Source organism: Poecilia formosa, unplaced genomic scaffold (genome assembly GCF_000485575.1).
Source record: "Poecilia formosa unplaced genomic scaffold, Poecilia_formosa-5.1.2 Scaffold247, whole genome shotgun sequence".
Classification (NCBI taxonomy): domain Eukaryota; kingdom Metazoa; phylum Chordata; class Actinopteri; order Cyprinodontiformes; family Poeciliidae; genus Poecilia; species Poecilia formosa.
Window position 1 is genome coordinate 322762 of NW_006800186.1, and position 24709 is coordinate 347470.

Here is a 24709-nt window from a genome sequence, read left to right on the forward strand (position 1 = left end):
ATAAAAAAAAATGTATTTGGTAAAAAGTCTACAGACATACTGAGCAAGTGATCAAATTATGAATCATTTAATATTTAAAAATACATCAGCAGTACGACAGCAGAGCGAATGAGAGAGAAAGAAGGGCGAGGTTGCAGATATGAACGCCCAGCTAACTTTTAGCGCGTCCTGTATTCTCCACTTCTCCTTAACCAGAGCAGTTTTATAAATAATGTTTTGTTACTGCATAATCCTACACAGCAGAGGAGTGCTTTAGTGTTTCAAAAATGTGAAACGTGACATTTTCAGTTTCCTCCCAGCAATTATTAGAATGCAAATAATCACACTCAGACTTTGTTTACATTTTGAATCTCTGTGTTTTGAATCGCTCAGTTAAAATGATTTACATTCAAACTAATGAGAATTTAAACCATTTATCTTTATCTGTTGAAGAAAACCACGTCCCAGTCAAAACCTTTAGGGGTTCGAAAACATCTACATGAATAATTAATGTCCATTCTGTAGATCTTCTGGAAGTGAGACAATATTCTGCTGCTGATGAGGGTTTCAGATTCAGGCAGGCATCTAACAAACATTACATTTTGTGCTGGTTTCAGCTGGCTGTCACTGAGATAAGTTCTGCCCAACAGGGCATTAACGTGATCCCAGAAGGAGCTGTGTGTTGTATCGCGGTAAACACTGTTTTTCGGTCTTTTCGTGCGTCCTGATCTGTCCTGTTTGCTCTGCAGCCCCCTCGGAAGTGTTATCCATCCGCCAGGAGAACACCAGTCAGAACAGCGTGACTCTGATGTGGCATGAACCCAACCAGCCCAACGGAGTCATCCTAGAGTACGACCTCAAATACTATGAGAAGGTATTGAGCTAAAAGTTGAGGGTTGGTCGCACACTGCAACAACAAAAAAAATACTGATTTGAAAAACTGTTTGTATTCCTTTTTGTCATGTTATGAACTCCACTTATGATTGAAAGACCAACTCAAAGTGCTGCGTAATTATTTGGAGGAAATTGTAGTTTTTAACAAAGAATTCCTGAGTTTGACAGAAGCCATTTAAAGGACAGAGCAAACATTTGGTAATGGTTGCCCTGGTCAGATCACGTGACCAAACTGTAACCCAGAAACAACACGAGAAACGTCATGTGTATCTCTGAACATCAGCCAGAACACAGCTGATCCTCTTGGAGGAACATGGTGGTGGCTGCATCATCCTGTGAGATTCTGGAAAGTGGGATGGAGCTCAACACACAGGAATCCTGGGAGATAAACCTTCAGTACAGCCGGTAGAGACAGAGTGGTGACTGACAGCACTAAGACCTTCCTCCTTGCCCTCATTGGTTGTTTCTAGCCCAGCTCAATTTTTTAATAGATTACGTCTCACACCATACTTTCATGACATATTGACAGTTTCAATAAATATGTAAAAAAAAAAATTCATAAAAGCTACATACTGCAGCTTGAAACCTGTAAGCTCATTGTGCTGGAAGGGCCAGGGACAGATCTGAGTGGAGATCCAAGCCGTGGCAGTCGGATAGGGAGCCACGGCGGATGATCTCGTCCAGGAGAAGGATCCTGGTGGCAGATCGGCTAATTGAAAGGAAATGGGGGTCGAAAGGCAGAGGAACAGGGAGGACGAGGCAGTGTGGATTTCAACTTAGCAGAAGTGACAGTGACAGCGAGCGGCTGTTGAGCACATAAACCTCACAATCAGCTAATTGCTGCGAGCGTGTGTGTGCATGTGTGTGTCCGGGTGTTTGTGCGTTCGGCGATAGGAATCATCTAATTGCAGAAGGAGCGGCCTGGGAGCCTGCTGTCTCATAGCCAAACAAGCAGGTTGGTGTGGGGAGGGCTGAAGGATTAGCTTGTCTCTTGCTCTGCGTCTTAATCTTCACCCAGAGGCTGACACTTTTGTGTGTGTGTGCGTGTGTGTGTGTGTGTGTGAGGATTTCAAGTGGACCAGTCAGCAGTGTGTATTCTCAAGGTTTCTCTAGAACTTCACAGAACAAATCAGAGTCATGCGGTGGTCCGTTGCTGCTCCTCATTAGCTGGGCACGATGAAGACAAAATCCCTGCTAAAGAAGCATGAGTCATTCATTTTGGAGCTCACTAGCACCTCTTGTAACTGTTTAACCCGCTCTGCCTCTACAAAGTGAGGATAGCAGTGACAGGAATAATTAACTGGATTTTTAATCCAGATTGTATTAAGAGTCTTCTCTATAGAAGTGCACTGAATAGACGTTAATCTCTGGTGATTTTGGGGTCTTAAGGATTCGTTTTAATATACTTTAGATTACTTTTCCAGGTTGTAATCATTATGTAATATATTACATAAGTGATTAAGAAAATCAATTTTGTACACAAGAGTTTATTGTGGATTCTTTTCTAATTGTTTTTTTTTCTAATGGAGTGTCATTATACTTTTTGTTTTTGGTTTTGGTGAACGTTTTGCTTCCTTTAACAATAATCAACGACCAGAGAGTAAACTAAGAGTACAAGAGTGAACCTTCTGAGAAAAGAAGGACATTGTATTCGTGGTTAGAATATCTAAAAGGAAACCTTCTGTGTTTGTCTGACAGGACAATGAAGAGCAGAGTTACTCCACCCTAAAAACTAGAAACACCAGTGCTCTGGTGTCAGGACTGAAGCCAGGGACAAAGTACATCTTCCAGGTTCGGGCCAGAACGTCGGCAGGCTGTGGACGCTTCAGCCAGAACGTCGAGATCCAGACTGGAAAAGCAGGTGACCGGAACTCAGCTGCTGGACGCAGCCTCTCGACTGCCCTGCCACTTGGGAGCCATTCTCGATTTTCTTTAAAATGCAGGGTCCCTATGCAGTCTGAAAAAACACATTTTGGAGTTTGATGTAGACAGTTTTCAGGTCATGATGAGTATGGGGGGAAGACAGTGTAGTAAGATATATATTTCTACTGCTACCTTAAATGTATTGTTATCTTTTGGAGCTATACTCTGAAAATGAGCTGAAATTGAATGAAATCTCTGGACAGATGTGGAATATTAAATTATGAACAAGATGTTTGGGTTTCGGTGACTGTCAGTCAGGGCCGGCCCAAGGTAAAAGCGAGTTAACGACTACTTAGAGCCCCCACACCACCAGGGAGCCCCTAACAGCACCAAGTTAGCATGATAAAATATATGTAATATAAAATTGCTTATCAATTGGGCATGATAATTTCTTTTAATTTTAATTGTTTTTTCTTCTTTCTTGCGTTTTTGTGCATGTTTAAAATAAATAAATAAATAAATAAATAAATGTTTATATATATATATTTTTTTATTAACACTGAATAGTAGAAATTAAATGCTACTGCACATGGAAAAGCAATTTCTGTATTTTTTTATAGTTGTTACACAAATAATAGTTAATCTCTTAATTCTTAATTACAGTCGCTCCTGTAAGGTAAAAAATCAACAGCCATAATAACACTGGTATGATGTAAGCTAATTACAAATGATGCTAATAATGGGAGATAATGTACAGATACAGTAGCTTAGGAATGATAAAGCATCTGGTGTTGACATGTTGGTGGTGGCGGCCCCTGCTTAGGGCCTTAAAAAGGCTTGGGCAGGCCCTGCTGTGTAAACAACAGTGGTTTCTCCTCAATACTGAGTAGTTTTCTTTTTCTTTATATTTATTGCTTTTAATGGGGCACTCCATCTGAGACAGAACAACAGAATTCTACTACAAAGTGTTACTATTTATTTTTATTTTATTAAAATGACCAATTTCCATTATATGGGATATGGCAGATTGCCAATCTGTAAAACTCTTAACTGCTGCATGATGGGACTCCCAGCTTATCTTCCTTTAAAACATACTGATTCATTCTCATTTTCTGGCTCTGAAGCCAACAGGCCATCAGAGATCCGAGGAGACAACATGCTGTCCAATCAATAAGCACTACAGATCATTAATAAAATGCTAAGTAGAGCTATTACTGCCCAGACTAACACTTTTAGTTAGTTCAGAGAGCAGAAACAGAACTGTTGTTCTGTATGGTCCCTTCTGAGCTAGTAAACATCAGTCTGTGGTCTATCAAAGGGATAGACCACAACAGCTGTTTTAAAGATAAAGAACGTTAATGAACCGACATCCTCATGAAGACCAGGGGGCAGACCAGACAGGTTAGGGGAGAACGTTGTGCAGACATTTAAAGCAGAGTTAAGTTATAAAGCAGTATCCCAAACTTGAACATCACTCTGTTCAATCAGGCATCCAAAAACAGAACGAATAAAGCACAACTGCAAAACTACACCGTACAGTACGTAACCCTGGAAACACCAACTAAAGGAAGGTGGATGAAGCCAAGAAAAGCTGTCAGAAAACCTGATCTTCCAGCAGGACATCAGCAGTAACCATACAGCACCACAATGGGTCGGATTAGATATAGGAATGATTATGCATTAGAATAACCAAGATGTATTTGAGAATCGATGACAAGCCAGATGCACCTGGATTTGAAGAATGTTCATTTTTTTCTGCTTCTGTTTACATTTTGCCATAAACAGACTGTAATCTTCTTGATTCCATCTGCTTGTTTGGTTTGTGTTTTCTTCTCTTTAACCGTGTTGCAGTTTATGAGTTCTAAGTACAGACTTAATTACCAGGCAGTCAGAATGCTGCTGACAAACATTCAAAGTCAAACACAAGGTAATTAGAAAGTTCTGAGACTCTTATTAAACTCAAACACATACCTGTCTCCACCAGCGTCAACGTAAACAGTAACCTGTCGACCGTTGCAGCCTCTCCTCAGCTAAACGCCGGCGGTCTGTGTCTCTGCAGCTCCTCTGCGTTACAACACTATGACCATCATCTGGATCTCCTTGGCCCTGGTGTCCGGCCTGGTCGCCTTCCTGGCCATCATCATCTGCAGGAAACGGCAAGGCTACACTTTACCACACTACCCGTCGCTGCTGTGTGTGGAACACTTTCTTATGCTACTGTCTCTCTTCGTGTGTTTGATCGAATGTTGAAAACCAGGCGTCATTTATAAATGACGCCTGGTTTTGCCACAGGAATCATTGACTGCAAGTAAAATGAGAGATGCTGTAAAACTGAAAGGGAAATTGAAATGTTGATCTTTAAAGATCTTGTGTTATTTTAACACTGAGATTCTTAATATAGTTTGAGTGTGGCTACGTTCACACAGCAGGTCTTCCTGCTCTTTTCCATTTTTTAAATTAAATCAGATTAAATCCTTGATCCTTATATTGATCAATTTTAAAGCCATTGATCAGAGGGAGACGACGGCGTCGCCACAAGATCATAACAAGACGAAGGAAGCTGATGAAAAGAAATCACAGCTAATAGCAGCAGCTTAGTGGAGCATTGACTGCATCTTCTTTGAAAACATTAGGATACATATTTGATTTAGGTACCACTATAGAAGTGGTACAAGGCAGATTTTTTGGGGGGGTGAGCAAATTGGAATTGGGTCATTCAGACTGCCAATGTCAGATATGGATCGCATTTGCCTGCTGTGTGAACGTAGCTTTTGTCTTGTGGACCATCGTTCCGTTGCTATCATGATGTAACTTAATCTGATGTAAGTTTCTACTATAAAAAGATAAGGTGTGTCCTTTCAGCTTGTGTCTAAGTTCAAAAAGTAGGAAAGTAGCTTTTGAGTTTTCCCTTTTGTGTTTATTGGCTTCCTTAACTAACAACTCCAACTTAGGCATCACTGTTGCCAACTTAGCAACTTTGTCACTATGTTTTGTTTTCTCCCTAGTAACTCTGTAAAAAAAAAAAAAAAGAAAAAAAAAATCACACAACTAGGAAAAAAATGTGTGACTTTTATTTACATATGACATTGGACTTCTGCATTGGAAATTCATATTTAAAAAAATCATTTAAGCTATTAATTAATCTTTGTTTTCTCAACAAATGAAGACTGTGAAAAAGGAAACAAGGTGTTGAGGTGACATTGAGTCTGGACCAAGTCAGACTCAATGAAACTTAAAGAGTAAAAATAATTAATTATGAAAATTAAAATAAAAAAAACATTGTAACTTCATTAAACTGTGTCTATAGATTCTAAATCCAGCCAATGCAGATTTGGAATTGCGACAAAAATAATGCAAAAAATTGACAGAAATGAAAAAAGAAAAGCTAACAGAGTGACAAACTGCCTGAATGCACTGTGACAGTACTGCCATTATTAGACAGTGACTCTAAGGTGAGCATCTGCTTTGGGGTTTCAAGTGAACTAAAGCACCATGTCAAACATTTTAATCAGTTTGTGATATTAATCAGATGTGCTGCATCTGATTGTCTCTAGTTCAAAATTAAAAATGCTTAGACTGATAAAATCCAAACTGGACTAAAGATTCTCTGATGCACAGTTTGTGATTTCAGATTGAGCTTCATGAAGTCTTCTGCCTGTAGAAACCTTGTGAAAGGGGCAAAATAAATTTACAAGCATAAAAACCCACGTATAGAAACATCTGGACTTTAGTATGTTGTATATGTTCTTTGCACACTTTGTGATGTCAAATTTTGTGAAAAACCTAAAGGATTATTCTCAGTTTTTCCCCAAAAACGTTCCTGCACCGTGAATCCAGTATTGGGAGTAATCTTACCTGATGATCTAGATGTGCTGTTACACCCCTGATAATCAACGACAAACACTTTTGCTACCGTTTTCATGGAGCTAGACTTAATAAGTTGTAAAGGATGAAAGAGGATTGAAACCGATCCATTTATTTCTTCTCACATTACTTTTTAGCTAATTTCCCAACTCATTGTGAATTTAATTGCTACCTTCCTGTGTTTCCACGCCCGCCATCAGCCTCCTCCTCCTTCTCCTTTTTACTCTAATGTCTCCCTTACAACTTAGTAGATTTGTAGCAAATAATTACATTTAATTATCTGAATTGGTTCACAGTTTCATGCATATTATGTTTATTAAATTAACTTTGTTAGATGAAAGAAATCTTCTATAACTCAGAGGACATAAGGATGTTATTCAAACTCAGGCACGGTTTTTAGAATGGTCCAGTTTACCAGACTCACCATATTCTGCCAATCAAAGGGATCGATGAATAACTGCATCACTTATGCTGGCGTGAAGGAAAATGTACTACTGGTCCATGAATTTCCGAAAAGCTCCCTCAGGCTGCCAGCAGCAGGCTGCAAGCTCTCAGTTCATAACTGCAAATAAATTAAAGCAAGTTATCATCAAGGAGGTTTTATGTTCTGACAGTTTTACACCATTTTTCCTAAGGTTCCTTGCATATTCAAAATGTTTGTTAATCTTCAAAAAGACACAAACGACAGGACCAGAACAGGACCTGAAGCTCCCCGCATCTAAGTGCTGATCATGTAAATGAGGACATGCGTAGAAACAACGCATCTGTTGACAACCTCTCAATGTGTTTGAGTGAACAAGTTCTCCCATCTTTTTTTCTATTCTTTTTAGTGAATAATTCATACAAGCTTTTTTTTCTTCAGAGGTGCAGTATGTAACATCTATACCAAAAATATGTTTTTACATATGTGTTAAAACTGCCAGCATGTTGTGACAGCATCTTACGACACATAATCTGTGAAAAGATCCATCTCCTCCACCCCTATGAGCTGCTCTTACTATCTGAAGAAATGCACTGCTCCCAAACAAAAACAACCAGTCAGAGGAGGAGGGGCTTAGTGCTGTCAATCAAATCATGTACTTGCTGCTAAATGTGTTGATGGCATTACAGAAAAAACTTTTTATCCACCATCATTGGTGGCCATGCTGTCTTAGCATTCATGACAGAACGTCCTACATGCAGCAGGAAGAGAGCTGCATGTGTTGGTGCCTACCACATGGAGCGGTGCCTGACAGCGTCAAGACCCGCCTCCTTTGCTCTGATTGGTTGTTTGTAGTTAGTACTGGGAGAAGGCAGAGGATCTCAATTTTTTCCTTTTTTTTTCATGGATCATATCAGACTATCACAACATATTGACACTAATATGTAAAAAAATATATAATAATAATAATAATAATAATAATAATAATAATATATGCACTAACAGGCCTTACTAGGAGTGTAACTGTTACATCCAGCTCATAAAACAAGCCGGTACAGAAAACTGGATTGAGAAGAGACAAGATGTTGGCAAACATGAGTATTTGAGGAACGCTACAAACCAACTCCTCTTATTGTCTCCTTTTAAGAAAGGAAATATGTTCTGAATCACAGTCTGAGTTTAACCCCAGACACCAGTTTGGATTTTGTATTCTGTATTTTTTGTGATACTTGAAATGTAGCTGTGCTGTCCTGTATTCATCGCTCTGTATGTTTCTGTGTGTGCCTCTATGTGTGTGTGTGTGTGTGCGTGCGTGTGTGTGTGTGTGTGTGTGTGTGTATAGACACTGTGGCTACAGCAAAGCGTTCCAGGACTCCGATGAGGAAAAGATGCATTACCAGAATGGTCACGGTATGTTTACTTCATTCCTCAGTTGTCACTAGTTATAGATTACAACACATTTCTTAAAGGGACAGTATTGTGTTTTCTAGTCATAGGATCATTTTATAGCACAATTAAGTAACTATGTTAACTTCAGTTGCATAGAGCAAATAAATATGATTTTAAAATTTTTGACTTCCCATTTTAACACCTTGAAATTGGCCCTCTGTTGCTTTAAAAACTCCTGCTCTTTCTGAAACTCCGTCCCTAGGAAATCATCACAACCTGGCTCCATTTTTAGCTCTTAAACAACGTTTTTACCAATGTTTCACTAAGAAGTAGCTCTTACATTGACAGACGTGCAGATCCACCAGGTGTTTGCTAATTAGTGCTGGGCTAGTCTGAAGGATCTGAGCGGGGGAGGGCTGCTCTGTGAAGCAGCATCTCTGAGGAGGAGCTGCGCCTCAAAGGCGGAGCTAGGTCCAATCAGGCATTTTGCACAGCGAGTGGCTGACATGGAGATTAAAAGAGTTCTCAAACATGCATAAAAGAATGAAGGCAACACTCCAGGTATGTTTTTTACGAGGGAACAACATCATAACATGATGTAAAGCTCAAAAAAAGTCGATTTTACATAACACTGCCCCTTTAAAGGGATTGCATTTTCATCCACATATAATAAAGGAAATCCTCAGAGCAAACAGCTTTCATCAGCCCGTGCTTGCAGGAGGCCGCTCTCTTCCTCCCCTGTCTGTTTGTGTTCTCTCCTTCTGTCTCTCTGCCGGTCCTTTCATCAGGCTTTCCCGGTGCGCTCCAGCGACTCGGGCTCAGATGTGATGCCGCTCCCGTCCTCCGCTATGTGACCAAATGCTAATGTTGTTTATCTTAGTGTCATTCCCCGACGCGAGGTTCTATATCGACCCGCACACATACGAGGACCCCTGCCAGGCGGTCCACGAATTTGCCAGAGAAATTGAAGCTTCCAGGATCAAGATCGAGAAAATCATCGGCTCAGGTGAAAAAAAAAAAAAAACGTGGGCTCGCTCACACAAACAGAGACAAACACAGAGGCACACACACACAGAGTAAGACTCATTGAGTAGGCTAACTTAAAATCATTGGCCGGTGTAAAAGGCTGCAGGGTGCAGCGGAGAGGAGGATGGCGGAGTGGAATCAGAGCGTTGCGTGGAGCCGTCAGTCACAGCTCAGCAGCCAGGCAGGGAATACTAACACCGTGTCAGCTCCACAATATGACTGCTGTAGCTACACACAGACACACAACGTGGAAATCAGAGCTCTCCTGACTGCAAGATAAGAAGCAAGTTACACTTGGTTCCTGTATTTGCTATGTGAAAAGTCAGACCTTAAGTCTATTTCTGTTTCTTAACTTAGAAAGCAAATTAATTGACAGTCTCACTCATAAAACCGGCTGCAGAATGTGTGAAGGTAAAGCTGGGCATACACTGATTTATCGGTGCCAATTTCCCTAATTTTGGGAGATTGGTGATCGGCCGATACTTTTATATGAAGCTGATCTTTCCCCCTGATCTTATCTACCTTTGCAAAGGTCTAAGATCCTCTTCTGTTCTCCCCTGAGAGGTTTGACCGTTAGCCCCGCCCTCCAGGTCATGTCTGCATGTTTGCAGTTAACAACAGTCACCCCACTGTTGCCAATTCAGGGACTTTCTTGCTATATTTAGCCACATTTCAGACACAAAAATATTTGTATCTTACAAAATCAGAACTGGCAGGCTTTTTGAAAATTGGTAATCAACAATCGGCCAGAAAACTGCAATCGGTACAATCCTATCAGAGTCCATATTCAGTACATTGGGAGATGTTTAAAATCCAGATTTCATAATATGAACCTTGTTACAATGTACTGGCTTTTTTAAGCTGCAGAGTATAATTTCAACACTTAGTGCACTGGTTTTGTTTAGTCTTTTTGACATCCAGCTCACCAGTACCAGTACGTCTTCATTCAAACTCTTCACAATTCTCGAATTGTGTTATTTGTATGTTCTTAGGAACTAATGTTTATTAGTTCTTAGAAACTAATGTTTATTTTTTCCAAGAGTTTCACTTATCGAAAAGGAAAAATGTTCTGTTTCAATAAGTGAAACAGAACATTTCAAATACTCTGCTGTCGCTTTGTCATGATTTCAGGAGAATTCGGAGAGGTGTGTTACGGACGGATGAGGCTTCCTGGGAAGCGGGACATCCCCGTGGCGCTGAAGACGCTGAAGGCGGGATACACTGAGAAACAGAAGAGGGACTTCCTAGCTGAAGCGTCCATCATGGCCCAGTTTGATCATCCAAACGTTATCCGACTGGAAGGGGTGGTAACTCACAGTACGCTGACGCCAAAACACTCCATCCATTTGTCAGTATATTAGCCAGGAGCTGCTGGACAAAAAAAGATGCTCAGTGTGCCAAACACTGAGCATCCAATGAACTGAAATTCTTTTGCAGTTCATCGGATTTAAACCATAAGTTTCTGTATTAAATTTCATTGGGATATTTTGTGTCCAAAACAAAGTAATGGATAATTGTAAAGAGGAATGAAAAGGAAAACATGGCTGTCAAAACAGCTTGAAAAGACTCTGATCTCACAAAACAGGGGTCATTCTCTAATGCCTAAACTACGATCCAGTGCAACAATTACCATGAGTCATGTCATAAAAAAAAATGAGGTAGAGAAGTTATACAAATGTCAGGCCTTCATTTGAAAAGCAGCAAAAGACCCAGTCATTAGAAATGAACACTCCCCCATCACCCTCCCATGTACCTTACACCATAGCATTTAGTCAATTTAAAAAATAAAGGTCTTCAGTAGATGTGGCACTATATGAAGTAAAGCCAAGACTAAACATAATTTATGCAAGTGAAAGAAAATAAAATTTTTGGAAAGCCTTTTAAAAAAATGTTTTAACTACTTTAAGTGACTCTTAAGCAATATTGCCAGTTTCCTGAGGTCAGGTATCCATAGCAACAGGACAACGGACAAGAGAGATTAGAGATGGAGTCTTAGGGTGATTGTTGGCAGAAGGGGAGCTGCATTTTTTTCTAGAATTTTTTATCTAGAAAAAATTCTAGATAAAGGATCGTGACAATGTTCCCAATCCATAACGTCAGATCTATTTAGTGTAATTCTATGTTTTGTGCTCTGAGCAATGTCATGCTTTATTATTTATATTATATTATATTTAGAATCCTAATTTCACTTTCTGAACCAGTTGAAAGGTTTTGGTGTAGTTTATTTGAAAAAAGTAGATCGGTGCATCCCTGCCTTCTGCACATCTTTACCAGGTGTACTAATAAACATTACAAGCTTCGTTTATGAAGGTGGCTGAATATTTCTGTGTGTGTGTTTGTGCAGGTAAACCGGTGATGATCATCACAGAGTACATGGAGAACGGCTCTCTGGACGCCTTCCTGAGGGTCAGTATTCATTTATAATAAGCTGTTAAATCTTCTTGAAACAATGTTTTCTGTTTTTATACTGCAGCTCTGGTTTTATTTAGGTTTGCTCTACATGTAAATCTTTACTTCTCCTCTTAAAACGGTTTATTTGTTCCAGTGACCAGTTACAATTAGATCATAACCCAGTGGGAATGTTTCCATCCAACTGAGAAAAAAAAAGCAGAATTTTAAGCAAACTTTTAAAATGTCCCAAAAAAAGAAAAAACAATCTAGGGTGTGTTGGTGTCTCCTAATAGAGAACTGACCAGAACATGCTAAATATGATTTCATCAGATGATGTTGTTATTCTGTTTTGGCTGCAATAAACAAGATGTAGAGATTGCAAACTAGCATGAACCACACATTTGAATAAAATGGAGAAGTTTGGACTTAGAAAGTTTTAAGCGTTTTATGCGTCTGGTATGGCAACCAGGCAACCATCATTAGACGGGAGCAGAAAACATGAAGTGCAGAAAATAACTCCACTGAAGAGTCGGTTCTCTGACAAGACTAGAGGCTTTTCTTTGTGAGTCTTGATGCTTTGTTTCTACTAGGTTCACTTCCAGGTTACATTTACAATTTCTATCAGCTTCAGTCTTTGCTTCTATGAAAATGCTTTAGATTCAGACTTTAAAGCTTATGACATTACTGCTTTATTGTCTTATCTTTAGTGTGTTCTCTATCTTGATTAAAATCTACTCGGCTCATTTTCAGTATCATCACACTCATTCTTTATGTTTTTTCCCTAATATGCCCCTGAAGGCTCCAGGCAGAAAGTATCTACCCCCTCAGAGACCTTCTGTTTTTTTTTTCCTTTTTCGTTGTCACACTAAATGTTTCAGATCATCTAACACATTTTAATATCTGACAAAGATGACTTGAGTAAATAGAAGATGCTCTTTTCAGATATTGATTTCATTTATTAAGGGAAAGTGTTGTTTGTTAGTTTTTGAGCAGGAACTGCATCATCTCAATCCAACTGAAATGAAAAACTTGAACACATGAACCGTTCACCGTCCTGCCGCTCACACCAAGTGCGCTTTATGTTAAGGTGATGGTTGGATAGTTTCCTTTAGGATTTTCTGATTGATTTCATTGATTGATTTATTGGTATAACTGTCAAGTTGTCCAGTTGCTGAAGGAGCAGATCAAAGGTCCACCTTTGGTGAATGCTCTGTTCTTGTATTGTTCTTTATCAGGTCCAGAGGATGTAAAGATGCCGTCATTTGGTTCCAGTCTCTTATTGTGGAATCAAGACCTGAGACCAATTAGTCCTGCGTTTTGCTCTGTGTTCTTCTGTCAGGTTCTGAATGGGTCATAGGTTCACTCCTGGAGTTTTTTAGCAGGTTAACTGTTTGGAAACTTCACCTGACGTCTCTGTTTTAGTCACGTGTGGTTAATGACCGTCACTGTGGTATGCTGAGTTCCAGCGGTTTTGTAACCTTTTAAAGAATGACTTTGTTTCTTACCTGGTCTTGGATTTCGTGAGGTTGAGGCATTATTTGCTTTGTGAGATTTTGAAGGTTCTCTTATTTTTCTTAGTGATTTCCTTATCCTACAGATCAAACAGTAAAGAGGCATAATTGAGGCTTATAAATGAAACCTCAAATAGGTGATTTATTATCATTATAGGAAGGAAGCAACCGAGGGCCCAGACTCTCAGCAAATCGTAAAACCAGAAGCTGGTCTTTACCAGTCTGTACTGGATAAGTTTTTTAATATATGAAATTTGAAAACTACTTTTTCCTCAGATTATTATTTATTTATTTATTTATTTATTTATTTATTTATTTATTTATTTATATATATGATAATGATCTGAAACACTCGAGTATGAGAAAGAAACAAACACTAATCAAGTCTTTAAGGGTATGGAGACGTTTTCGCAGCACCATAACCATCTCCTCTCCTCTCCTCTCCTCTCCTCTCCTCTCATTTCTTGTAGAGACACGATGGTCAGTTCACCGTCATCCAGCTGGTCGGGTTGCTGCGCGGCGTGGCAGCAGGTATGACCTACCTGTCCGACCTGGGCTACATCCACCGTGACCTGGCCGCCCGCAACATCCTGGTCAACAGCAACCTGGTGTGTAAGGTATCTGACTTTGGCCTGTCCAGAGTCCTGGAGGACGACCCCGACGCTGCATACACCACCAGTGTGAGTTTTCACATTGAGGCAAGCATTGATGCAACAACACACACTCACACACATTCAGAAATTCTTTCAAATGAATTGTCTGGCCTCAAAAGAGGCAAGACTTTGATAAGAACTGATTAATAATGCAGTGTTAAAGCATTAAAGACTTGATTTACCAACATGTTAGAAATTAGATTGCCTTGTTCAGCTAGATGATGTGTTAAGTTGCTTTGAGAAACTTTTTCCCATTATTGGCTCCATGGAAAAACTTGTCTGATTTTCATTCCAAACAGGATTTCTCTGGTTTCCTACCAGTCGTTCACAAATGGAAAAATATTCCTATGGCAAAATATTTGATACTGATGTTGATTTTCATTTGTTTGATAAGGCATTTTAAATGAACAGTGTGGATTTTATAGTGGTTAGCTAAAGTAATCACACCCCTTGAATGTTGCCACATGTTCTTAGGCTACAACCACAAACTTAAATGTATTTTGTTGGATTTTTTTTTTTTTGTGAAAGATCTATAAAGACCAAGGGACACAGCCAGGGGGCGCTGCGCTAGAGGGGCTGTCAAAACGATGCTGGACTGATCATTTTTCTACTGATCCAGCTAACGTTTCGGGTCGTTAGTCGCCAGTCTGTCACAGGGCAACACAGAGACAGACAGGACAAACAACCATGCACACACACACCTAAGAGAGACAAATTAACCTGACAGTCATGTTTTTGCACTGTGGGAGGAAGCCAGAGTACCTGGAGAAAACCCACCATGCACAGGTGGGTTCTCTCCATGCAGAAAGACCCCAGGCTGGGAATCAAACCCAGGACCTTCTTGCTGCAAGGCAACAATTCTACCAGCTGCGCCACTGTGCAGCCAAAATAAAATATTCGACAGTGTAACATCTAGGTTTGAGTTAACTTTAGTCTTTAATTTAGTACATTTTTCTTTCTTAAACATTTGATCTTAATTATATCCTTTAAACATCTTATCTATGATATGCGCTGGATATTCTTTGAAAGTCAGATTTTAAAGCAAGTTGATGAAGACAGTCTGAAACAGGCGAAGGATCGCTCTGTGAGACAAACAGCAGGGAATCTTTCAAAGTGTAGTCATTTTAATTTGGAAGAAAATTAAAGTTAATTAAATCTACTTAAAAATGACAGAAAACTTAATGACAACAGGAGCGGGTGATCACACATGAACACGCACACACACACATACACACACACACACACGCACACACACATTTCACACTGTTAAAAGAAAAAAATGAACTCATAGTTTGACGTTTGGCCTAGAAAGTAAGACAAAGTAAAGTTTGGTTCCAAAACACTTTTACAGAAGCAATACAATCAAATTCAATCAAGTCATATGAAAGTGGGAGCAAAGTAAAAATTGTCTTGGTTGTGGAGGCTCTTCACTCGGGAGTAGCTCCGTATTAATCCTGCAGCCCATTGAGAGCTAAAGTATTGAGTTTCAAGTGAAAAAAGTAAAAAGCTTTCAAAATCCGATTCTATCACTTAACAGCACACAGATGAAAATAACGCGTTTGTTTGTCCCAGTCTGTCTAAGCACAGCAATCATATTACAGAATGCAGAGGGATTATGAGCAGCAGCTCAGCGTCGTCCTGATAGGAGAGGGATCACAGAGATAGTGGAGAAAGCACAGCGTCATTACAGCACACCTCCAATTAATGCTCGATAATACTTGGAGATTAATAGAGTCCCCATTACTGCCATGAGATTAGGAAACTTTTACCAAAGCGCCACATTTTCCTGAGATAAAGGCGACGACAGTTAGGCTGAAGTATGAAGGTAAGATGTGTCGCCTTTACACCTTCGTGTTTAGCACTTTTGTTTGGTTTTCGACATTAAAGAGAAGCAAGACGATGCACCTTTCTTCAAAGAGGAGCAAAATAAATTGCAGTGCTTAAGTAAATTACACCGTAATAGTTTAATGTAACCACAAAGGACCATATTTGTAGCTATTAATACACTTTTTAACTACAGAATTCTCCAAGCTGAATAATAATAATAATAATTGATGGACAGTCTAATCTTTCGATGGCACCCACAAATTTCTATAATTAGTCTCAGAAGCTGGCCCATATTTGCTGTTTCAAAACTCTTTGAAAGTTTTGAAACGGGCTGTGATTCTGTACAATGAAGAGGAATAAAACGTTTAGCAATCTATGACAACATGAGTGAATCAGTAAAACAACTAACTGCTTTGTCTGTCTATATAGACTGGGTTACTATGGTGTCCAGTTAGTTTTTTTCAAAAACTTACGTTAACTTTTTGCATCCAGTAAATAGACCTGTTCTACAAGTAGAGCTTAAAGGTAAAGGTAATTTTATTTATATAGCACATTTTCAGCAGTAAGGCATACAAAGTGCTTCCATGCTGAACACTTTGTCTCCACTGCTCATCTCCTCCTCCTCGGTGAAGCATGCTAGCAGCACGTTTGGTTGTTGCTCGTCTTTCTCAGATTTGATGGGAAGGAAGGTTGAGCTGTAGTTGGTGCTCCTGCACAGCGTCACACAGGCACACTTAAGCTTTTCAGACTTTTATTTACAAAAACAATCTGGAAACAATTTCACTTCACAATTACGAGCTACTGGTTTTGGACAAACACAAAAATATCAATAAAATACATTCGAGCCAGTGGTTTATGTCAAAATGTGGAAAGGTTCAAGGGATGGAAATCCTTTTTCCAGCCTCTTCATCAGTCTCCCTTCAATGTCTTTATTTCACTTTTATTAAAAAAAAAAAATACTTTTTACATATTTGTTGAAACTGTCTCTATGTTGTGACAGTATGGCATGAGTCAGATAATCTGTTAAAAATCAAGCTCCTCTGACTTTTCCCAGTGCTCCTAGTGCTAACAAGAAGCAACCAATCAGAGCCAGGAGGAGGGGCTTACGGCTGTCAATCATTCGCTCACCTCCCCCCCTCACACCCTCTTCCTCTCTGCTATGATTCCTGTTGTGATTGCTAAGTCTAGTTAGCATGGCCACCAACAACGACATATAAACGTTTTTTTTTTTCCTGTAGCGCTGAGTTGTTTCTCTCCCATTAGCACATTTGGCAGCATGTTCATGAGGACGATTGACAGCGCTAACACCCTCCTCCCGGCTCTGATTGGTTTGTTTCCACCGGTGCATTTTGATCAGTCTTTTCACAGATTATCTGTCTCATAGTATGCTGTAACGACATGGTGACAAATATGTAAAGATCATGTTTTATTCAAGTTTCATACTGCAGCTTTAAGTTTGCTGCTGTGAATATAATCGTTGCCAAAAAATATATATATTTAAAGAGTAAATAAATTGTAAAATAAAGTATACCTTATGATGAATCACGTGGTAAAATAACTTTAAAGATTATTTCCAATGATGATATTTTTTTGAAAAACTGCTCAACTGCAGAGGAGCAGCATATAACGCTGTCGGATTCTGTTTGAACGGACTGATCAATAGGGCGGAAAAATCCCAATCCGCTGGACGGCTCCGGAGGCCATAGCCTACAGGAAGTTCTCCTCCTCCAGCGACGTGTGGAGCTACGGCGTGGTCATGTGGGAAGTGATGTCGTACGGAGAGCGGCCGTACTGGAATCTCACCAACAGAGACGTGAGCGTCGTTAGCCGAATCCGACTTTTGCCGGGAGAGTTCTTCCCTCTGTTTGCGCCAGTGACGCGTGGCTTTTGCTGAACATTTGCAGGTCATTAAGTCTGTGGAGGAGGGCTACCGGCTGCCCGCACCGATGGGCTGCCCTGCAGCCCTGCACACGCTCATGCTGGACTGCTGGCAGAAAGATCGCAACGAGAGGCCGCGCTTTTGCCAGATAGTCACCGTTCTTGACAAGCTAATCCGCAACCCAGAGAACCTGAAGTCCATGGACACTCTCTGCAGGTAAGTGGGAGGCTCGCCGAATCTCTGTGTGCGGCGACGCGACGTGGCTCTGCTGTGCAACACGCCCAGCTTAATTTGATCAGACGGTGTGCCAGTATTTCATTAAATATTGGTTTAAGTGATTAGGAGATTAAGCCACCAGTCAGAGCAAAGGCACCACCTCCAGAGAAGAGGATTTTCAGGACAATATATGCCGACAGACTGTAAGGCTACTAGGTGTCCTACTGAGAGAGGCAGAGTAAATCCAGAATCAGTTGTCTGCTGTCAAATGTGGGTGTGGTTGGATAAAGTTAGAGGTTTTTCCTCATCATTTTTGTGATAAATTATCTGTGTTAATTACAGTCCATCCTGTAGTATTGATGTTGATCCTCAGTAAATCTGGTAGCATGTTTGAGAGAACATGCTGTCTGAAGCTGGAACTTTCCTGAGATCATGAAGTGTAGATTCTGAGTCCTAAAGAGTTATTGGTGTGTGAGCATCATGCAGCAGCAGAAGATATAATCTAGGCTTGAGATAGAAGACAGTGGAAGGATTCTCTTAGGTGCTTTCATGCCGTCTCCGTTTTGTCCGCTTTAATCAAACTCCAGTCCTTCTGCCTAGAAAGCTTCATTTGCGGAGATGTGAAGGCACAATCAAAGTCTGATGTGGACTAGAAAAGTGAACTCTGGTCCTTCTATTAATCTAGCTCTGGGTTCAGTTGAAGTGAACTCTGGTTCAGTTCGAATGCATTTGTGAACACCAAGCAGACCTGAAACCACTCCAAAAGCAGGAAGCAACTACACCACAGGGCATTCTGGGTAAATACAACCAGAACAAACTCACAGGTATCACACTTGCAGGAGAAATGGCTCATGGTCTTTTACCAAAGACAAAGAGAAATCCTCCACCCATTAAAATCTCACTCTGAACAGTTTTTTTTTTTGTTTTTTTTCAAATGGTTCGGTTTATGGATGTGAACCGAAGCAGATGAAAAGTCCCAAATGGAACCGAGTCAACCGGACTGTCGGGTGTGAAAACAGCCTGGATGTGTCTGAGGCAGCGCTCATCCAACCACAGACACTAACCTGTCTGCCGTTCCAACTCCTGCTGATTCTGTCTCACTGTTTGCTCCCCAGCTTCAGTTTCTTGCTTCATCTAAGATTTATTTATTTTTTTTGTCCAGTTTCATCTGCATCCCATAACCGAAGCCTTTCCCTTTTCTCTTTGTTGCAGTTTAAGCAGTCCTCCATTAATGGAGAGAGCCATCCCTGACTTCAGCAGCTGTAACTCCGTAGACGAATGGCTGGACACCATAAAGATGGGCCGATACAAAGAACACTTTGCAGCAGGGGGCTTCCACACTCTGGGACACGTCATAAGCATGAAGCAGGGGTGAGTCAGCAGTATGATGGAGAACCTTAAACTATGAAATATGAAATGGTTGTTGTAAGTAAATCAACTAAATTAAATGGAATTAAAAGACATTTAATTCAAGTGGTTATGAACTTGGTACAGAGCAGCGATCATTAAGTAGAATTAAGAAGAGAAGTCACAAAGCAGACCCAAACAGACTAAAAAAGCAACATTAATCAAATAAGACAAAAGTTAAGAAATCACAATAAATCCCAGTGTTCTTTAGCTCACAATGTGTTTTTTTTTTAAAGTCCAGAGCACAGCCAGCTGTTCACACAGCAACCTTGTAATCTGCAGAGCGCTACTGTAATGATCAGCAGTTTCATTTATGTTTATGTTTTGATTATTTCTTCAATGTTTTTCTTACACTTTTAGTTTATATCTTGTGTTACTTCATTCATTCTCATAGTTTGTGCTTTAAAATGTATTTTTTAGAATACTGTGTCTTTGTGTTTGCTGTATGTGTCTGGTCGGGTTTTCTTTTCTTCTTGCTTTGTTTGTTTCTCACCTTCCCAGCTATTCATCATTTCCTCATTTGCCTCTGCCTGCTCCCTTCACCAGCTGATTCCACTCAACTGTGATTAGCTCTTCCGCTCTCTTTAGCTGTGTTTCCATTGACCAATTGAACAATTTGACATTTCGACAATAAATTTGCAGTAATTAAAAAAAAAAGTTATTTGCTAAAAGGTTTTGGCTCTAGGTTGAGGTGATTTGTCTGTGGTATTGGAATTGCTTTAATTGCAAAACTCCAATAAAAATGTGTGGGGTTTTTTTTTGAGTGTGTCTCACACAAGTCACATGATCAACAACGGATGTTGCCACTGGTGCAAATCATGAAGAAGAAGATGACAGGAAGTAGCTGGAGGATGATGGTGCTGCATGTTTTTTAATGACTTATCGCGTAAACAAATGTATCCACAGGTGATTTTAATTGCCTTTCTTATTATCTGGAAACACAGCTATTGCAAGGTTAGTTTTTTTGTTTGTTTTTTTACATTTGCGGAATAGTGACAATGTTTTGTGCACATTTGTGTTGGAAACGAAGCTTTTTGTCTTTCTGTCAGTCCTTGTCCTCCATTTTTCCTTGACAACTTTGTTTTTCCTCCCTGTTCTTTTCTGTTGGTTCAGTCGTTTCTCTGTCAGTTTTTCCAATCTCCTTGTAAGTTTCCATTTTGGACATCATCTTACACTCTGGTTCATTGCCTACTCTTGGGTCCGACCCCTAAACACAACCAGCACACAGTCTCAGAAAGTTCGAAAGCCCGTTTAAAGGGGAGGTTCTTTTTTCCACAGCACTGCTTTTGCCAGTGTGGATGATGAAAATGATTCAGTTTTCATGTCTCCAGGGACATCCAGAGGCTCGGCGTGACGCTCATGGGTCATCAGAAGAAGATCATGACCAGCGTCCAGCTAATGAGAGCGCAGGTCCTCAACAAGAGCGTCCCATCGGTCCACGTATAACTCCAGAGCCGAGGTTACTGACCGCGTTACGGGCCCAGGCTTTTGTAAGGCCGAGAAGGACGCCTTGAAATACAAAAATGACAGGTAAACAGGACGAGATGCTATCTAAGAACTCTCCAAGATTTTTACTTGAGAATTTAAGAACAAAACGTAAAAGGATCGCCTGTGGAAGCAAGGAAACGTGACATCTTTGGGACCTACCTTTTCTTTTTCTCTTCCTACTGAATACAATTTTATCTCTTGTTTAAGAATGAAAAGACTGCCTTAATTATGACATATTATTTTAAGTTTGTTGTCTACAATGAAAAAATAATAATAATTTATGGTGAATATATGAGAGTAGTGTGACTTCCAGTCCCAGGGAAGAGCCTGAGCCCTGCAGTGACGTAGCACGGGTCGCGCGTTTGGAAACGTTCTGATGCCGCTGCAGAAAGGCAGCAATAAACTTTAGAAGAGAGCGGTTCAGAATGAGACTGAAGTGGAGAACATGAGCTGGGGCTCACCAGAGGGCCTGGGTTGTCTCCAGCTTCACCCCAGATTTGAGCTCTGACAGCGGGCTGCGGTGTCAGACCTGCTTCCCAACACGAACCACGCTGGAGCTCTAGAACCTCCTGGCCGGCCGGCCTGCAGCTGCTGTACTTGGGAGATGTGTATAACTCAACTGTAGTGCACTTTATTCTACAATCTTTCCGTGTTCAAGAGGCTTTCTGGTCGAAACACAACTGAACACACGGCGCTAGCTAAAGGATTAGGTGATTTATCACATCTTTTATTTGCCAGACAATAAATATGCGAATCTAAAAGCTAAAGCCAGCAACACTCAGACAGTTGGGAGATGCTTCTGGTTTTTGTTTTGTTTTGGGGGGTTTTGTGTGTGTTAACATTACATGCGGTGCACAGTTAAATCTGTGGCCAGCTTGCTGAATAAGGGATTCGAAGTCTACCTCACGCTCTCAGCAGGAGACAGATCTGGACTGCAGGCAGGCCAGCTGAGCACAACGTTAGTATCTGAAATTTTGCAATAGAAATAAAACTCCTGAGAAACAAAACAATGTTGTGACTTTAGCATGTTTCCAAAATAGCATTCAGTTATCCATGCTGTACCATCCCATAATATCAGAAATATGGACTTTTACATGTTTTTTTGTATTTTTTTGTATTTAGATTTAATATTTAAACAGTCAAAACCAGGCTTTTGTGATACTGTATAATGTTGTTTTGATCCAGCTCTCTTTGCTTCAACAACGTCCTTGCTGCGACAGTTTAGCTTAACAAACAGTAACATAAAAACAGTTTTTATGTTACTGTTGACATATTCAAATTTCTAAAGATGAAACATTTAAATCTAAGAACGTTTTTGTAATCCATTCAGACGGTAAGTGCCATATGGTTGTCACTAAAATGTGGTTTTTAGTTCATATTTAGTTAACAATAAAGCTACTCTCGTTGCCTCTCCTAACTGTCTCTAGAGTGTTACGGTGCTAATAAACGGAAATGACGCTAACTCTAGATTTTCGATTTTGTCTGGCATGTAAAGGCTCAAAGAAATTAACGACAGATTCGTTTTTTTTGCTTAATTAAAAAAGAAACCTTTGAAAATAAGGTTTGTATATAAATTAATATATTTTATATTGACTGTATAAACACACGTTACAATGTGTTTTAAAAAGCACATCATTTGACAGGTTTTATGGAGTCCATTCTTAAAGGGATGCATTTTCTTATTAGAGCAGCCTTTGATTCAGGAATTAATTCAACGTAAGCACATCTTTAATGAAGAAAAAAAGTTTTACTTTCTTAAAGAAGAGAAGTTTCACATCAAAGTGAATCTGTGACGAGGCAATGCGGTGGCACAGCTGCCAGCACCACCGTCTTACAGCAAGAATCTCCTGGGTTTGAATCCTGGCTTTGCTTTCTGGGTTGTTGTTGTTTGCATGTCGTCCTTCGTAGATGCATGGGTTCTCCCCGGGTACTCCAGCTTCCTCCTGCTGCTCAAAACTATACGTGTAATTTACCCTTTTGTGTGTGTGTATGATTGTGATGGGCTGCTGATTTGTGTGAGATGTTCCCCCTGTGCTGTCCAAACATATTTGCGCCCACACAGATTTCTCCTGGGATTCTTTTTGACACAGATCATTAAACACATTTTAATATCAGACAAAGATAACATGAATAAATACATAAAGCAGGTTTTAAAAATAAATTCAATAATGAATGGATTTAATAATGAAAAGAGCCCCTGCACTCCAACCTAGCTGTAGGTTGGTTTCATATACAACTTGTCTGTACATGAAAAAGAAATCACTCATTAAACCTGATGGCTTAGCTTAGCTGTAACAGCTGCCATGGAGCCTTATTATCTGGCAGTGAGTCTTTTATTTTGAAGGAATTTTGGCCTGCTGTTTTTAGCAGGAAGAAAAGTTGGAGTGTTTTTTGGGGGGGGAGTTAACATGGACATCCTGTCTAAGGATCTCAATCGGAGTTAAGTATAGACTTTGACTAGGCCATCCAAAACCTTCCACTGTTTCAGAGGCTGGTGCTGCATAAGCCAGCACCATCAAGAGCAGGCTTGATGTTACAACTAAAACCTTTGTAAGATGAAATAACTAGAAAAGGACTTCGGAATAAAACTGATTTGTCCTTAACAAGAACTTTGCAAAATTATCTGTTTCCATTGATCAGATAATTGCACAATTTGACTCTATTTATATTCCTGTAATAAATCAAAATCATTAGAAAACAGTGTTTCACATTAATCCAGGTTGTCTTTGTCTGTTAGTAACATTTGTTTGACAATTTAAACTATTTGTCTGTACTGTTAGCTCATAGCTGGCTAACTCCAACACAGTATCTAACTTTATAGCTGCCAATTTAAACAAATTAATAAGAAGTTGTGTAATTTAGGTAGCACTCTTAAAATAACAGGATTAAAGTAAATTATGAGCATTTGTTAAAAAAAAGATATATACTGTATATATATATATTTTTTAAACTGAATAGGCAAAACAATGACTTTTACAAAGACATACAGTCTATCCAATATGGCTGCCCATGTCCAACAAAGAATTTCCTATTTGCTAAATCAAGACAAATTCAGTTTCTTCTCCATCAGCGTTGATCGAATTGCCTTCCAAACTAGCAGATAATCGACATATTTCCAAACGTAGAAATGTCACAAATTACAGTCACCATTACTGCTCAGCTTCTTAATATTTATTCTATATACCTTTCATGCAAAAATATCACACTGCATATGTTTCACTTCAGATTTACACCTAATATCTTGTCGCTGTGTAACCAGACATGGACGTTTCCCATTCGCCTCAGATGTTAGAGCTCAGATCTGGAATCACGTTGACATGAAGATCTGCTTGTAGTCGTGGTCTTGGCTGCAATTAGCAGGACAAGTCATTTTGGTTTTCCTCTCCATGTTTTTGTGTTGAAACACAAAAGGAACATTTCATGTGTGTGTATTGAAACATAAAATGTCAAATGTGCTGATGACTACGTGCCATGTCACCAATACTGGAAACTGATATTGAACTCATATTGGTAACCTCCAGATGTCAGCATTCTGACTTCAGGTGCCGTTCTTGCTGTAATGCTAAATGGGAATTCAGAAAATGTGATTTCTCAAGACAAAATGGTGGTAAAATTATACATTTTTGAATGTTTTTTGTTGTTGTTNTTGTTGTTGTTTTTCTCTTGGAAGAAATGTAGCACAACCGAAAATCCTTTTTTTTTTTTCTTTTTTTTTTTTTTTTTTCAACAAAATGGTATTGCATCTTAAATCTACTGAAGTAAATTCAGGATCAGTGCTGATTCTTTTTAGATGATCCAAAAGAAAATACAGTGCCTTTAAAAAGTATTCACCCCCTTGAATGTTTTACCTTTTTTGTTGGTTATGATTGATTTTGCTTTTATAAATCAATCACAATCCACA

At 39.6% G+C, this 24709-nt stretch overlaps 1 protein-coding gene across 4 annotated transcripts in view; it reads left to right on the forward strand.

Annotated features, from left to right (window-relative positions):
- Positions 1-23742, forward strand: part of epha8 (eph receptor A8) — a 128945-nt gene extending 105203 nt beyond the window's left edge. The window contains exons 9-20 of one of the 4 annotated variants that reach the window (XM_016680593.1): positions 729-853; positions 2572-2734; positions 4796-4928; positions 8364-8431; positions 9291-9416; positions 10568-10753; positions 11781-11842; positions 13809-14036; positions 17482-17631; positions 17723-17913; positions 19126-19284; positions 20652-23742. In XM_016680593.1, coding sequence (XP_016536079.1) covers positions 729-853; positions 2572-2734; positions 4796-4928; positions 8364-8431; positions 9291-9416; positions 10568-10753; positions 11781-11842; positions 13809-14036; positions 17482-17631; positions 17723-17913; positions 19126-19284; positions 20652-20766 — 1706 coding nt within the window. In that variant the 3' untranslated portion in view covers positions 20767-23742. The remainder of the gene's footprint in view (positions 1-728; positions 854-2571; positions 2735-4795; positions 4929-8363; positions 8432-9290; positions 9417-10567; positions 10754-11780; positions 11843-13808; positions 14037-17481; positions 17632-17722; positions 17914-19125; positions 19285-20651) is intronic. The other 3 variants (XM_016680594.1, XM_007569831.2, XM_007569832.2) reach the window with 3 other exon arrangements.
- Positions 23743-24709: the final 967 nt, after the last annotated feature.